At 35.8% G+C, this 16,194-nt stretch overlaps 1 protein-coding gene across 1 annotated transcript in view; it reads left to right on the forward strand.

Annotated features, from left to right (window-relative positions):
• Nucleotides 1-12,059: 12,059 nt before the first annotated feature.
• The window catches only part of LOC132859075 (ras-related protein Rab-37), a 13,760-nt gene continuing 9,625 nt past the window's right edge, over nucleotides 12,060-16,194 (forward strand). The window contains exons 1-2 of the mRNA XM_060889659.1: nucleotides 12,060-12,141; nucleotides 12,236-12,494. Coding sequence (XP_060745642.1) covers nucleotides 12,405-12,494 — 90 coding nt within the window. The 5' untranslated portion in view covers nucleotides 12,060-12,141; nucleotides 12,236-12,404. The remainder of the gene's footprint in view (nucleotides 12,142-12,235; nucleotides 12,495-16,194) is intronic.

Below are 16,194 nucleotides of genomic sequence, written 5' to 3' on the forward strand. Positions count from 1 at the left end.
AAGCCTCCTGTTTGGGTTGCCAGATTGTACACCTTTGATCCAACCTATACTTCTGAAAACTGAAGAATTGTCCCACTTATATAGAGGAAAATCCTTCATAAGTGAATAATGTAAACAAGGTAATAGGGGAAATAATAGGGATTATGCATAAAGGTATGTTGATGTCCCACAGATCACAGTTTCTCAACAACTAAACAACTAAAAAAAAGACTTATTATATTTAATATTTGATTGGTTTCAATTATTAACATACATTACATTCCCACATTCCTCACAATGCTCAGTTTAAACCCCCAATTACCTTAACTATGAACTTGAACTGTCAACAATAAGGCGATTGTAATACAGCTCGAGTGCTTACCATCAATATGGCAACCCATGTAATAGGCGGGGCTTGTACTCCTTATTAACGCCATGCTCAGATGACCTTTCCACTCCATCCCCACTGTTTCTCTGACCGCTCCCAGACCAGGTGTGGCTTTTCATTAACCACAAATGATACCGCAGCGCTGATCTGAGAACTGTGTCACAGTGACGGAGTCTCTTTGTAGTTTCAGAAGGGGGAATCAACAGACTTCTCTATAACAAGGAAAGAAATAAAGATCTAAATTAATAATAAATATAAATAATTATACATTTAAAACGTACTACTTCTTATAAGAATAATAAAACATTATATATATATATATATAAAAGTTAAAGTTAAATGTTAAATAACATTTTAACAATCAATAATTTATTTGTTTTATTTCTTTCTTCTTTCTTTCTTTTTATGTACTTATTTTATCTATTTTTTTCTGTACAATGAACTATTAATCTCAGTATCTAAATTACAGTTTTGCTTACTTTGGAATTTTCATTCTCTATTATTGTTATTTTTTCATTTCTTATGTAAGTCAAGAAGAGTAAACACACCTCTGTATCATAAAATAGCATGTACTTATCACTCTCAAAAGATGATTCACACTCAGCTCAAAATCCAATGTTTTTTTTTTTTTCATTACTGAACTCATACCAATGGAACAAGGGAGACTTTGCCAATATCAAAGCCAAATATAGCTCAGAGAAGTTGTAAAATATGAATGATACTGTTACAGAGATAAGCCGGTTCTTGTGATGTGACAGAAAGCGTGAGCATTTTAATATTGTAACTAATATTGTCATTTTAAATGAGCTCTTTGCTTAATGTCACAATCTAATTACGATGTAATGGGTTGTAATGATATAGTCACCAGTATCTGGTATCTTATAGTAAAATCGTTATAGTTGTATCTGTACATCTCAATAGCAGTTTATGTGTGCTACTGTAACATTAAAAATATTTTTGTTTTTTTTAAATAAGTGAATTGCTGGCGTTGTTCGAATTTCCTAAATCGACTCATCGCGAGGGAGTTTGGAAAGATCTAGGTGAGTATGATGCTACATTTAGCTCTTGTTCTTCTGTGAAATGAGGTTTCGCCTTGGGTTTAAACAGGTCACCACCCCATGACCATTTTCCAGAAATTAAATAAATAGTCTGAATCACAGGTGAACAGGTCAGGAGCCAGGATCCCAACAGTGTCATAGTGGTGAGCTCATCTTACTGAACTGAGAGAGAGAGAGAGAGAGAGAGAGAGAGAGAGAGAGAGAGAGAGAGAGAGAGAGAGAGAGACATAGTCATGTGTAAAACATAAACATGTCCAATGTGATTTGCTGTAGTCTCATGAAATGATTTACTGCAGGAGAGGAAACTGCTGTATAATCATATAACTGTTGACTGGGAAAAAAGTTCACCAAGATTTCCAAGCAGGTTAGCTCACAACTAAAGGGATAAACAAAAGAAGAACTGATCTAAACAATATACTAATAATGACCAACCAGGACCACAGAATAGATAAGAAAGTAAAGCCGTTAAGATGTATCTACGCAAGTACAATGTACAATGTATCTGCAAGTCCATAGCATGGTGCTGATCATGAGTAAGACTGAGTAACACTATATGCATGGGAACAAACTGTATGAAATTGACATATTTAAGAGAAAGCTATTTCAAGAATGAAAGGATTAGATGTCCAATCTAAATGTAGATGAACATTTCATGCTCCTTTTCAGTGAGAGATTACATTGTCTCCCTGCAACACTTGAAGGAACGCAGGAATGTGTTGGTTTTTTTTTCACGTACGCAACAGACTTGGCTGCTACGCTTTCCAGGTTTTGCCCAACTGGTCTTACAGGATCTCAAAGTAAACTTGATGAGTTGACAGAGATGCCCGTCATGTCTGGAGTTTCATCATTCCCTGGCTGTTAGGTTCCGGTGGTTTTTGGTTCAGCACTCAGAGAAAAAAAGTAGGCCAGGGTGACCGTCTCAGAGGCACATAAAAAAAAGTTGTTCGGTTGTATTTCATCATTCACAACAGTGTGGGATTGTGTTTCCAAGACCCGTGTGAGGCTGCAGTTAAATCTGGAAACTCATAAAGTACATTGAGTTTTTTGTATTCTCAAGAGAGAAGGCAATATGGCAGCAGATCAGTTCTGGAGAGGAGAAATTGAGATTTAGTTCAGTTGGGTCAAATTAAGTGTCATGATATTCAAATATAAGTATAAAATATTACTATATGACATAATAATGGACTTACCCAAAACATCTTATAGAAATATCTAAATTAAGAAAAACTAAATATATCAAGTATATCAAGTATAACTAAGTATATCATGGACGCTCTTCAAAATGTGCTGTATATGTAACGTTTGTAACAGGAGTCCCCAGTGTCAGTGCTTTGCAACACTGGGGACAGTGTTGACAGTCTTCTGGGCGGAGGACTTTGTGGTAACATGACAGTCTAAATTTATGTCTTATTTACTTTAGGAGAGACAGACAAGAGAGGCTACAGAGGAAATGATTGTCTATAGCTGTTATTATTTGTTTTGTTGATGTAACTCTATATTAAATGTAACTATAAATTTACAAAAATTATGATTTGTCGTTGTTTAATCAACAAGTAAAATCGTTTTAGTGTCTGCAAATTGCTGTGGCATATTATTAGATAAATCATACACTTCAGGATATGCTGCTTCTATAACCTAGTGGCTAAGGGGTTGAACTAATAAGTGAAAGGTTGTCAGTTTGAATCTCTGGGCCCCTGAGCAAGGCCATTAACCCTCAATTGCTCAGTTGTATAAATATATGGAAGTTATATGTACATTGCCAGATGCTGTAACTGTCTTCAAAACTACAGTATATTATCATTGTGTGCAACTTTGCCCTACAATCCTTCAGTTCCCTAAATCTTAACTCTAAGACATTTCCAGATGGTTAAATTTAGTGATGCAAGTTTACCTGCTGCTTTAAAAATGTGGGTCAACTCAACTTGAAGATAACCTTTGTTTCAACTTACAAATGTTTTCATTTAAGAAAACTTAGAAACTTGAGTTCAATATTCAAAACTTGTCATGACGATTGGAGTTAAAGAGAAGAAATGAGTTCACATAACTTCATGGGGCTTCAGTATGGGATGTGACCGATACCAAATTAAATATGCTGTCAGGACTCAGCCCGGACTTTGGCCACGTGCATTTGTTTGTGTTCTGTGTTCACGTGTCTGCCCCACCCTTGTCTGTTCCTCCCTGTCCCTCATGTGTCTGATTAATTAGTATTAGTATTTAGTTAAGCCACGTTGGCTTGTACAGGGCGGACTCCTTTGTTTTGTCTTGGTGTTTTTTGTTGTTGTGTCTTGAGTCGGGTTTCGTGTTTTTGTTAAAAAACCCCGTTTTCTTTGAAGCTATCCTGCATTTGGGTCTTTTATCCCCGCGTCCAGTGACATTTGCTTTGAAAAGGTGACACTGTTTATCCCAATAGCTTTACAATCAGATGCTGAAGTTGATAGATATTTACCATGTTTATAGTGTTTATTTGTGACTTCAGTGTGTTATGTTAGTGATGTGGCCTAAACAAGTCTGTAAAGCACGTGATGTGGCTTAAAGCGGATATTTGTTTAAATTCTTTGGAGTGTCATGGCTACAGTGATGAGGTTAAGACATAAAACATTGTCCATCCAGCCTTCAGCATTAGAAATTTTGTAATTTTGAGGGGGATGTTTTTTAAATAAATTAATAAATTGGTTTAACCATTTCTCTATATTATAAAATAACCGCATATTTTTTCTAGGTGCTGCAAATTCTAAATATTCTACAAAAATCGTAATATACTGCATACACTGTATTTCTATCTAGTTTAATAAACTGTTAACATTTTCACACTTTCCAAAAAAAAACATGATTGCATTTCTGGGAAAATATAAGCAGGTGCTCTGATATTATACAGTAAAATAATGTATATTTTTCTTATCATTCAGGTTTATTTTCATGTAAAGCTGATGTGACCTTACGTACCCTTTCTGCATTTTGTTGTGTGGGTTAGTAAACAGGAGGCCCACAGTGAGAAAGAGGGAGAAATGCTGGGACGTGGGTGTCTTAGTACTGTTGTCCATTGTTTTCATCTTCACAATCCTTTCATTTGTGTCATTTTTCCTACTGATGTGATCACACAGTTAAATAATAGAAGTACAGGAGTTATATTCTAAATTTATAATAGACAGAATGGATATGAAAAATTGATTACATTGGAAGGTCTTTCTAAAGTTTTCCAGTCTGTTTTGTGTCTAGTTCAGTCGTTTAGCTTCTCGTCTCAATTTTCCGCATATCAGGATTCCTGCAGTCACTAAGCATCCAGCCAACATTCAGTCACACTCTCTGTCTGTTATCAGATCCTGCCTTGTGTCTATAAATAGGCTTTTTTAGACGTGCAGTGGCTGTTTCTTTCTTCAACTAAAACGCCTGTAAAAAGAATTGCAGTCTTTGGTTACATAGATAGTATAGGGTTTCTGAAACTAGGCCTGAGTATCACTGACACAAATACAGTCACAGTTGATGCACATAACTTTTCCAACCAAAAATATTGCAAAGGAAAATATTACAGAAAAAATGTTGGTGTGTGAGAAACGAAACTTGTTAACATGTGAAACATGTTACATAACTACTTTTCAGACAAAAATGCATGAAGGCTGTGGATATGTATTAGAAGAGCTGTAGGATGTTCTCCAAGATGTTCAGAAAAAAAAAATTCCAATCAATTTTCTTATAAATGTTTACCTGAGAATATTGAGAATTTTTTAAGCCAAATGTATACTAGTTTATTTATATAGTGGATTTTTTTTATGTGTGTGTCTAGAATCTTTCTGAACACATACAGTATTTAGTTTATCACATTTCTTTACACAAGACTTTTGTACTGTACTGTATGTCTAAAATGATCTCATACATCATTTAACTTTGGAGTTGGTTAGAATAAATTCCATACATGTGACACATTAACTATTGGGAAATATCTGTTGTATATAATAACTATATGTTTCTCATTGTTTATTATCTCAGGCTTTGTGATACAGATTGGAAAGCTGTAAGCCAGTGAGGCCCTAAGCTCTTCAATATGGTCAGATGTATCCTCTCTCAATTCTCTCGAGTCACTTTGGCTTAAAGTGTCACCATTTACATAAATGTAAATGTAAATGTACAGTGAAGAAAAGGAGGTCAGAACACGTGACATTTCATTTATATGCATCAGTGCACGTTAAACAAAAAACACCTGAACTGGTACAGCGTGAACCTAAAATTTAAATATGAAAAAGGACACCATTTAACCAAGGTCCAGAGCAGACAACTTTCTCCTTTAACACGTTAACAGAAGCACACTTTTTATGTTTTTCGTAGTTGCATTAGAACGAAAGCTCTTGTAAGTTACGGAAAGTGTTAAATGTTAGTGTATATGCTGAAAGATTCACATACACATTATCACATGTACTCGGTTTATTAAGTAGAAGATACCGGATGCAGCTGATAAACTTAACTGTGTCTGTGCTGTCCATAAAAACGCTCTAAAGACAGCGATTATTATATATTGATCATTAGCTTATGTCTTTAGAGCCTAATATAAGCTACAGACCTTCAATGATAGAATATATGTGGCCTTAAAATGTAACCATTTACGGCCACATTTTTATTTCAATTTATACAACTGAGCAATTGAGGGTTAAGGGCCTTGCTCAGGGGCCCAGGCAGGGGAACCTTGGTGGACCTGGGATTCGAACTCACGACCTTCCGTTCAGTAGTCCAACACCTTAACGACTAGGCTTTCTTTTTCTCTGTTTTATATATTGGTTCTTTTTTCTTCTAAAGAGACAAACACTGTTATTTAAGCTGTGTGTATACAACTATTCTGATTTAATACAGGCTTTGCACAAGAACCCAGTTGCTGTGACATCTCATGAGACATGAGATTACGCTTGTATTAGATCTCAGAGCTTTTGGTAAAGTGTGTTTTGCTCCTAATGCTGCACTGAAATCATAATTCTATACTACAATTTTTTTATTTAAACAGTAAGTTTGCTATTCAGATTTTTGTTGCAACTATACTGTGGTGAAAGCAGTCATAATTTTATTTAAAAAGTTAAATAACCCTCGTCTGGGCCAGTAATTAAAAATCACTTGCAGACCTGCACCACTTTTGGCCATTTGGTGTAATAATTAAAAGCTTCATTTCACATAAAAACATGAAATTTCATCAGTTCAAATTATTCCATTATACATTTTAACACCTGACACATGAAAAGAAACAGCTTGTTGGCTTTCACTTGCATCTATTGCATTGCTTCCACTATTCATTTTCTAAGATTGTTCACCAGGCTGTGCAACCTGTTTCTTTCATCAAACTTTCAGAGATACACTATACCAAACACACACTCACACACACTCAACTGAACTTCACTTGAACATTCACTCATTGTTTTACACATCACATTTTAATACCTCATCCAAATGCTGCTATAACTTAAGTATATATATATGTTTACTAGAACCAGTGTGCAGTCTACTTTACATGGTACAGTTCAATGTGCATAGGATTATGAACTCTTTGTTCATAATCCTATGCACGTTGTACTGTACCATATACAGACTGTCTGTCCTGTAGTGTTTTTGTATTCTTTGTTTGCATTGTCTTTTGTCTCGCACTGTTTGCACTAGGTTGCACTTTATGTGGCCAGGACAACTTACTTTAAGTACTTAGCTCTGTGTTGTTTTATGTAGCACCACGGGCCTCAGGAAACTCTCTTTCATTTCACTATGTATAACGTCAACTACAGTAGATATGGTTGAAATTACAAAAGCTTCTTGACTTGACTTGGATAGTGTGATCTTCTTCTCACCAGTGCAGGGTCCATCCTCAGCTCTATTATTTGTATTTATGCAGCATGTGTTGTTTTTTTTTTTTGTGTGTGTGCATTCCCAGGCAAAAAAAATTTGAATGTGAATGTCTGTGGTTAGAGAAAAGGAACACGGACCATAAAAGCACAGAGACAATGGAGCTTTGTGAAGGTTTTGCGAAAAACATCAACAATGTGGTTTGAAGGCTCAAAAGGAAGTTTATTCTGAATTTGTTATAAGAGCTCACTGGTTATTCAGGTTCTTTCCTCAGCAGAGTGCACAAAAGCTGCAAGACTCAACTCAGCAAGTGAATTTTCATGCATGGTATGGAATGTAAGTGCAATCTTAAAAAATAATCAGACTGGATTCTAGTTTTTATTTCTGCCAAAACACCTATCTGTCTTTGTCACATGGCTTTGTATTTTATGCTCTATTTATTTAATCTGAAAGGCCCAGGCCTCGGTAGAGTCTCTTTGTCTGATTGCAATGAATTCTGAGGCTCCAAATTACCTCCAGATTTCTCCACAGCAAATGAGCCAGGAAAGTATGAGAGTAATGTCAGACTGAGTGGATGAGTGTATGAGTCACTGAGAGCAGAGCATTCTTTTTACTCAGCACTATCATCTGTTATGCTAATGAGCTTTTAAGTCTTAATAAGGCATAAAAATTTAACATAAAGCTAAGCTATGCATTTCACCATGGGGGTAGAACAGTTAAGTCATTTCATTGGTCTTGCCATGCTTGATGGTGGTGACTCAGATCTGGTGTGATACATTTGAGAAGTAGGAGAACATTAACTGTGCTGTAAAAATGATTACAGGTTGATACAGCAGCATAAGTGGTATTCTTGGAAATATTTACAGTACTGAAAGCTCAATTACTAACTATATATACATATATATAATCCATTTTTTAGTCTTACCTGATTTTACTTTCTTTTACAACATCAGAAATATTAGCGAACCAGGGTTTAAACGTATACAGGAGACTCAACTAGAGTCATTTGCTTGCTAGCTTCTCACTAATTTAAACAGATAATCCATATAGTTAGCATTAGCTACGAAAAATCTTAAAAGATTCTCAGGGCTGGAGTTGGAACACAGCTGTTACTGCTGTTGGTGTAAAAGTATCATATGGTAGCTAGCTAATAGCTAGCATCTGCTAATAATAGATAGCAAGACTAGCTGGGCAATGAATCTATGTGCATTGATGTGAAATCATGAATTAATTATTAAAAGTTTATTTGCAGCAATGGTTTCTACACAATTCCACATTCTCAAATATTAATGTGTACTTTAGCACTTATTTCCTTATCCTTGTTCCTTATTTAAAGCGCTTTCAACAATTTAAAGAACTTGTCAAAACTGAAGACGCTAAACAAAAAGAGGGACTTTATATTTTATCAGAAGTTCATTCATTTCATACATGCTATATTCTTTAAGAGTACCTTTAACAGTAAACCTTGTCACAAAGCGTCTTTACAGAATGATTAACACTGTATCCCAAACCACATAATACTGTAAACAGAGTATGGCGGGTAAAATAATTATTGAACACATCAACATTTTTCTCAGTGAATATATTTGTAATGGTGCTGTTGACATTAAATTTTCAGAAAGACAACGATCTCAAACGCACAGTCAAGGAAACTCTCATCTGATTTCAAAGAAAGAAAATAAAGTCACTAGAATGGCCCAGCGAATCACCTGACTTGAATCCAATAGAAAATCTATGGAAAGAACTAAAGACCAGAGTTCATAGGAGAGGCCCATGGAACCTTCAAGATTTAAAAACTGTTTGTGTAGAAGAATAGGCTAAAATCACACCTGAGCAATGCATGAGTTTCATATAGTTTCTCCATCCAGGGGGCGTCTTCAAGCTGTCATTACCCAAAAAAGTCTGTTGTATGAAGTATTAAATACATTTCTGTAAGTGTGTTCAATACTTTATACCTGTGTCATTTCATTTGATTAACTATCAACAGCACCTTTAGAAATATATTTACTGGGATAAATAGCGACAAGATCAATACCATGGCTCCATTACAGCCGCTGATACTGACACAACAGAAATGGTGTGACAGTTAGACATGCTATTTATTATATAGTGCTTAGTATTTGGTGCAGTCATGTACTTTTGAAAATGAGAGAAATGTGTGATCTGGGTTAGAGGAAACTGAAACATGATGTTCACAATAGAGCTTCTTATACGTCTGTGGATAAAGATAGGAACAAGTAAAAGTAGGACTGTTTTATGTGGATTTTTTTTTTTTTTACAACCCATCCCCAAGCACTGAAAATGTATAAAGATCCCTTAAGTAATATTTTGTTATCTTTCTGCAGGAACCGTAAAACACTGCTTTAAGAAAGGGTTTTATAAAAACCCTTAAAGGGTAAAGGGTTTACTAAAAACCCTTACCTGTCTAACGAGCCATTATAGAACTCTTAAAGGACCACTTTTTTAACGATGAATGCTGCCTTCTAGTGTAGTTATCTTGATATAGTTATATACTCACAGATTCAACTGCTTATGATAGATGTTAACATTCGGAACAAGAATATGAAAGTTTTTAAATAAGAAGTTACAACTTTGCGGGCGGGGGGCACGGTGGCTTAGTGGTTAGCACGTTTGCCTCACACCTCCAGGGTTGGGGGTTCGATTCCCACCTCCGCCTTGTGTGTGTGGAGTTTGCATGTTCTCCCCGTGCCTCGGGGGTTTCCTCCGGGTACTCAGGTTTCCTCCCCCCGGTCCAAAAACATGCATGGTAGGTTGATTGGCATCTCTGAAAAATTGTCCGGTGTGTGTGTGTGTGTGTGTGCCCTGTGATGGGTTGGCACTCTGTCCAGGGTGTATCCTGCCTTGATTCCCAATGACGCCTGAGATAGGCACGGGCTCCCCGTGACCCGAGAATAGTTCGGATAAGCGGTAGAAAATGAATGAATGAATGAACTTTGCGGGCAATTAACTAGTCTATATCCAAAGAAACAGAACACATAACATGCTATTTTCTACCCTAGGTCCTTAGCGCCAAGACAAGAAAAAAGCTTGTAACTAACTAACTATACATTTAAAGTCCTTTACCTTTTCCAGATAATTTGTCACATATATTTTTTTAATAATTTTTAATAATTATTCTGTTATTCTAATCACAACATAGTAAGAAAGAGAGTAAAAAAAAGAGATTAAAGCTACCACATCAACACATAGTGATGTGAAGCAAGGATCTGGACAAATAGCACTTCCAGTCACACCAGATGGGATGAGAACATTGTCTCAGGCGCTTTACTGTAAGTCCTCGCTTAATGAAACAGAGATAAATGGACAAAAAAAATAACCATACATCATATGAACTCATTGAGAATTGTAAAATTAGTATTATTTTGCCCGCTTTTCAGGGATAAAAAAATATAAACACAAATTTTGCAGCAACAACCACAACAAAAAACAGCTTCATGGAAACATTGTGTATCAGTGAGTTTTTTTTTAAAACCTGCTACTTGCATTTTATTTGCAACTATTCTGTTTAATTAATTTAATTAATAAAAAATATGTGCAGACGTATTACTTTAATTTACACTGATATAGTTCATTAAATTAACATTATTTATAGCTGAATCTGTGGTTTAAAAAAAGGAACAAACAAAAAAAACCCCTTTGACCCTCCTGGCTTTCTACGTTCCAGATGCACCTGTTCCTAATTTCCTTGTTTTCATTATTTAAGCTTGTAGATTTTCAGCTTGCTTTTTTTTTTTAGAAAGTCCTGCTGTTTGAATGAAATAGCATCCTAGTCCCTACCTTTTATTCTAAACAATCTGCTGTGTTCAGTCTGTATTATATGTGTCAGGCATCCCCCATATAACAACAACAATAGCAGGAAAACATCTACAACAGTGCAGTATATAGTGAAAATTTCTTGGTAGCCTGTTTTCTTTAATCCATTATAGATCCCCTGTCTAGATTTTCCGTATTGCTTGCTGTATGTGTGCGTTTGTGTATTTTGGGAATTTGCCAGTTTACTCACTACTTGAGTCCACATTCCTGAGTGTGAGCATTACATAAGCTGCTGAGTTGGTGCAGAGGCGTGTCAAATTTGGAAAAATATAGAATGCATGATCTATTTAATTTATTTTCAATGGCACACAATTTTACATGAATAGACCAAGACTGCTATCAGCGTTTAGCTCCATATGCACTAAAACCATCATAAAAATGAGAGTTAATGATTTATGTTATTGCATCACAAAATAGAAGAGCATATCAAGCTTCTCTATGCAAATTCATAATTCTAATATATATATATATATAATGGTCAACCTTGATGGAAAAATCATACATGTACAGTATTAATACATTACACATGCAATGCAATATGTGATCACATAAAACTGTGTCTAAAACCTAGCATGTGAAGTATCAAGTTTACATAGGAATTATACACACGTGAAGTACATGTGACTTTTTTGAAATAAAATAAATGGTTTATTTGTTTCTTGGATAGGTAAATAGAGTTAAATAAAGTCAAATAAGGGTATTAACTGACTCTGATATATAAATAAGAAATGTTTGTAATAAGGGAATCATTGCAATTAATCTGATTAAAAACAGCATTAAAATGGATTGAATTTAAGTGTAATTTAGGAGTGATCTTGTCACCATCTAGTGGTCATTCAACATCAGTCTTTCGGATTAATCAGTCCCTCCAAAATGTTTGCGATTCCTCAGACAAGAACGCCAAATCAAACAAACGCAAAAAAAAAAAAAAAAAAAAAAAAAAAGAAAAAGAAAAAAAAAAGAAAAAATTCTTTTCTTTTTTATTTCCACAGATTTGGACCAAGACGCGTCGTGTGACGTCATCAGAATCATGGAGGGACTCATTATTGAAGCATTACGCATAGCTGAAGCGAGGTGTGTATTTATTCTTAGTATAAAACAAAAATCAGATCCATGTCACATCAGTCGATTTATGTGATCATGGTTTGGTTTATTTGGTTTTCTGGAGGCGGTTAACGTGCAAACGTGATGATGACGTTGGAGCTTTACTGTACGTCACGGCACCACAGTGTGGATTGCTGCGAAAGTGGTGACGTAGCAGCCTGGGAAGGTGCGCGCTCTGGACCGGACCGCGCCTCTCCGTCTCGCGCTGTGAACATCCTACAGATCAGACCGCGATGGAACCGGAGACAAGAGACGAACCGGAGGCTGGAGATGAGCAAGGTTGCACCGTGTATGGATTCTATGACCAGGATTTAACGCACAAGGTAACTAAACATCAACCAAAGGTTTCTTCTTACATGGTTTAGAACAGGTACAGTTTGTTCCCCAGGCTAGAAAGAATGAGCCAATTACGCATCTTAATTATTCTCCTGTGTAATTAAGTTTAGTCTAATTAAAGGCATGTTTTCTTTTCTTTTTATTTTTTTAAGTGCTTACATCCAAATTATCATTAAACAAATTAACAAAAAAAAAGTACTCAAATGTTCTTGTATCCAAAATTCAGGTTCAGTTCAGGATATTTAAAATAGTTTAGATATAAAATGATTTTGAACTAATTCTTTGTCCTCAGGATATTTTTTTTATTGTAAGCTAAGAAATATTTCTAGCTTCTAAATCTGTGTCTTCCTTATATTTTGTAGGGTGTGTTACACAAACACTTATTAAAGATTAGAACATTTGCTTAAACCCTTGACCTCAGTGTTCATTCTCAGAAAACAATGGCACTAAATAGTGGTCCCTTTACTTTCACCATTGTTTAGGATTGTGTGTGTTGCGTACTTCGAAAAACTGCTACTCCATGTTCCTGCCTTTAATCACCATTAAAGTTTCACTATATCAATGATTCCAGGTGAATGTTACATATTAAAGGTACAAAAGATAAGTGGTTTAGTGTTTTGCTCTCACACATGTAACTTCAATCATCATTCCATTAAGAAGCCATTCATAAGGTTTTAATGGATGTGTTAGAGCACGAAAACACATTTATATTAGAAACCATTGAAAGACGAAGTAGAGGTTTTTTTTAACATGTGATGCACCAGAGCCCACTGATATTACGGAGTACGCAGTGCTTCTGTATAAAGTCTCTTCTCAATTCATTAAACTCAGTCATGCATGTGTGCATTAGTTTGGTTTTATTTTAATGGAACAGTCGAGAGTATCGTGTTGTGCTAAAATCACTCTGAGAGTTTACCCTCAGGCATGTTCAGTATAAAGTTACCTTTTCATCTATAAATAAAATGATTCACATTCACATCTTGTGTACATGATGTATACTGTATTAATATTTCTGTTACACAGTCTGGGTGTAAAATGACTCACTTAAGGCAGATTTAATATGGATGAGATCATTAAATTCGCATCGCTTGGTAGCACAGGGTACATGATACATCTGTAGTTTGTAACACTGTTGTATGTAGTGGTCTGTGTGGAGCTGGGGGGTGAAGAGAGATGTGGTCACGTTTGGATTCGAGCTCTGGGGTTTTAGAGCATGTGTGTCCATTAGCATTCAGTCTCTTTGGGTGTGTAGAGTTCAGTTGTGGTCAGAAAGCCCAGTGGACTGCACAGCGTTACTATCACTGACTATGTTGTCTACAGTTCATCCATCTGTGCACTCATTCACAAATACATAAAACTCTTTATCCAACGATCATACTGTATAAATCATGGAACAAATGCCACCTATTCATCCATCCATCCTTCTAAGCATCCATCATCCATCTATCTTTCTGTTTGTCTATCCATCCATCCATCCATCCATCCATCCAGCCATCCCTTCATCCACCTATGTTCTATTCATATACTCATTCATTCACAAATTCATCCACCTATCTGTCCATTCCCTTTTCTCTACATATTTTTATCACTCTATCAGGCTGTCCATCATTCATCTGTCCACTTACTCATTTACAAAACCTACAATATTTACAAAATTTACAACCTCCATCCAAACATTTGTCCAACCGTCATACTGCTTAATTCTTGAAACAAATCCCATCATCACTCCATCCCTCCATCCATCTATCCACATATCCCATTCAACCATATATGCACTTATCCATTAAATTCCTTTAAAGTTTTATTCAATTCTCTGTCATATTCACCCATTCATTCAAGCATGCTTTATCATCCAAATCATATTAATCCCTTCAACTCTCTACCCAAGCATCCATCCATCCATTCATCCATCCCTATTTAACCACTAATGAAAAATAATTCAGCATAATTCTAAAATCATATTCAGCCATCTAGCACTCACCCATTTACTTTAATCTTTCACCCACCCATACATCTATTTGTCCATATTTCATTTATCCAAACATCTAGACATTATATATTTCTCCATAAAGCTCATCCATCCAACTCTCCACTTATCCATCTCTCCATTATCTATCCACACATTATCCACACATCGTACAACTGTTCAAACAAATAATATCAATATATATAAATGTCTAAGTTCATAGACATTCTGTAAGGAATCTATCTATCTATCTATCTATCTATCTATCTATCTATCTATCTATCTATCTATCTATCTATCTATCTATCTATCATATTAAACATGTAAATGCATTTTTTATTTTAGATTAGTGTTTCCTTTTTTTTAAAAGAACAACATTTTTCTGCTCACAGATATAATCATTTTGCCAAATCTATCACGATTTTAGCAATTTTTTTCTGACAACCACACAAACAATCGATACAGTTACAGAATAGAGCTCATGTAATGCATTTGCTGTACACTGACAAATTTCAGAGCATCTGTGCTTATTCCGCCTAATTACTTCCTGTCATGGGGAGAAGGGGGAGAGGAGGACCATGCTCGGCTGAGACTTGCTGTTGTCACGGCAACCGCATCTTCGGTCTCAGGCATGGTGCTGGATGACGTGGCACTGTCAGGTTGAGCATGTGTGAACATTAATGTGAGTGGAGGAGTGTGAACTCCAAGGCCTTAAGGATGGATTATAAAAAGATTCTGACTGTGTGAAAGAAAACAGTTTGAAGGTCGGAACGATTTGGGGGTGTTGATTCATTCAGATGCCTTAAAGGCATGAGCAGAAATAGTCAAAACAGCACTGAAATTATTAACTGTAAGCATAAATGTATAAATACCATTCTTTGGTAGATTTTGGTGCAAACCTTACTCTTGCAGCCTGGAAGCTTCACTGATTTCCATCTGGGGTTTTATAAAACCGTCACAGTGTCTGACTGCTGAATTTTAGCATGAACACCTCATTAATATTGTAATCCCAAGGAAACTGATGAAGCATGCCAGCCTTTTGGGCTTATTATTAAGATTTTAGATCTTCAGTTCTTAACAGAAGGCTTTCTGTTGCAGTCCAAGGCTTTATTCACTTTTATTCATCCCATAATCATGTGTGAATGTGTGAATACCATCTCCAGTAGGAAGAACCAGCCTTGAATATTTAGACTCAACTGTTTTGCCTTCTGGAGAATAAAGTATTAAAGTATTTATTATTTGTAATTCATTCTTAATTATTTATTTGCCCAGAGAAAACAGAAGTAAAGAAACAACTCAATAAATGACCATTTAGACACAAAATCCATCATTTTCCCACACAAACGCTTGTTTTGTACAGGATCAGAAGCTGTTCCAGTGGCATTTCCACCTCTTCACAGTTTGTCATGGAGATTTCCACTCTCTGCTCAGCAGGGTTTCCTTCACACAGGTAGTTCTGAGGCACAGTGCAAACAGAAGTGTTTGCTGACTTGTTTTACACTTGTGTCATGTTTGTGGTGCCACCTGGTGTTTTTTTACTTAGTCTTCAAGTTCACGCTGTCGACTCGGCTCCGAGAAAATGCCTGAGATTGGGATGTGTCGGAGGATGATGGAAGCCGCCACATGTTTGTTACATGCACAGAACTAAAGCGCTTATTGTGTCCTTCCTGTTTTCAGGATTTTTTCTATATTATCTATTACCCACTAGCTAGTTTTTTATT

This window comes from Tachysurus vachellii, chromosome 2 (assembly GCF_030014155.1).
Source record: "Tachysurus vachellii isolate PV-2020 chromosome 2, HZAU_Pvac_v1, whole genome shotgun sequence".
In the NCBI taxonomy this organism is placed as follows: domain Eukaryota; kingdom Metazoa; phylum Chordata; class Actinopteri; order Siluriformes; family Bagridae; genus Tachysurus; species Tachysurus vachellii.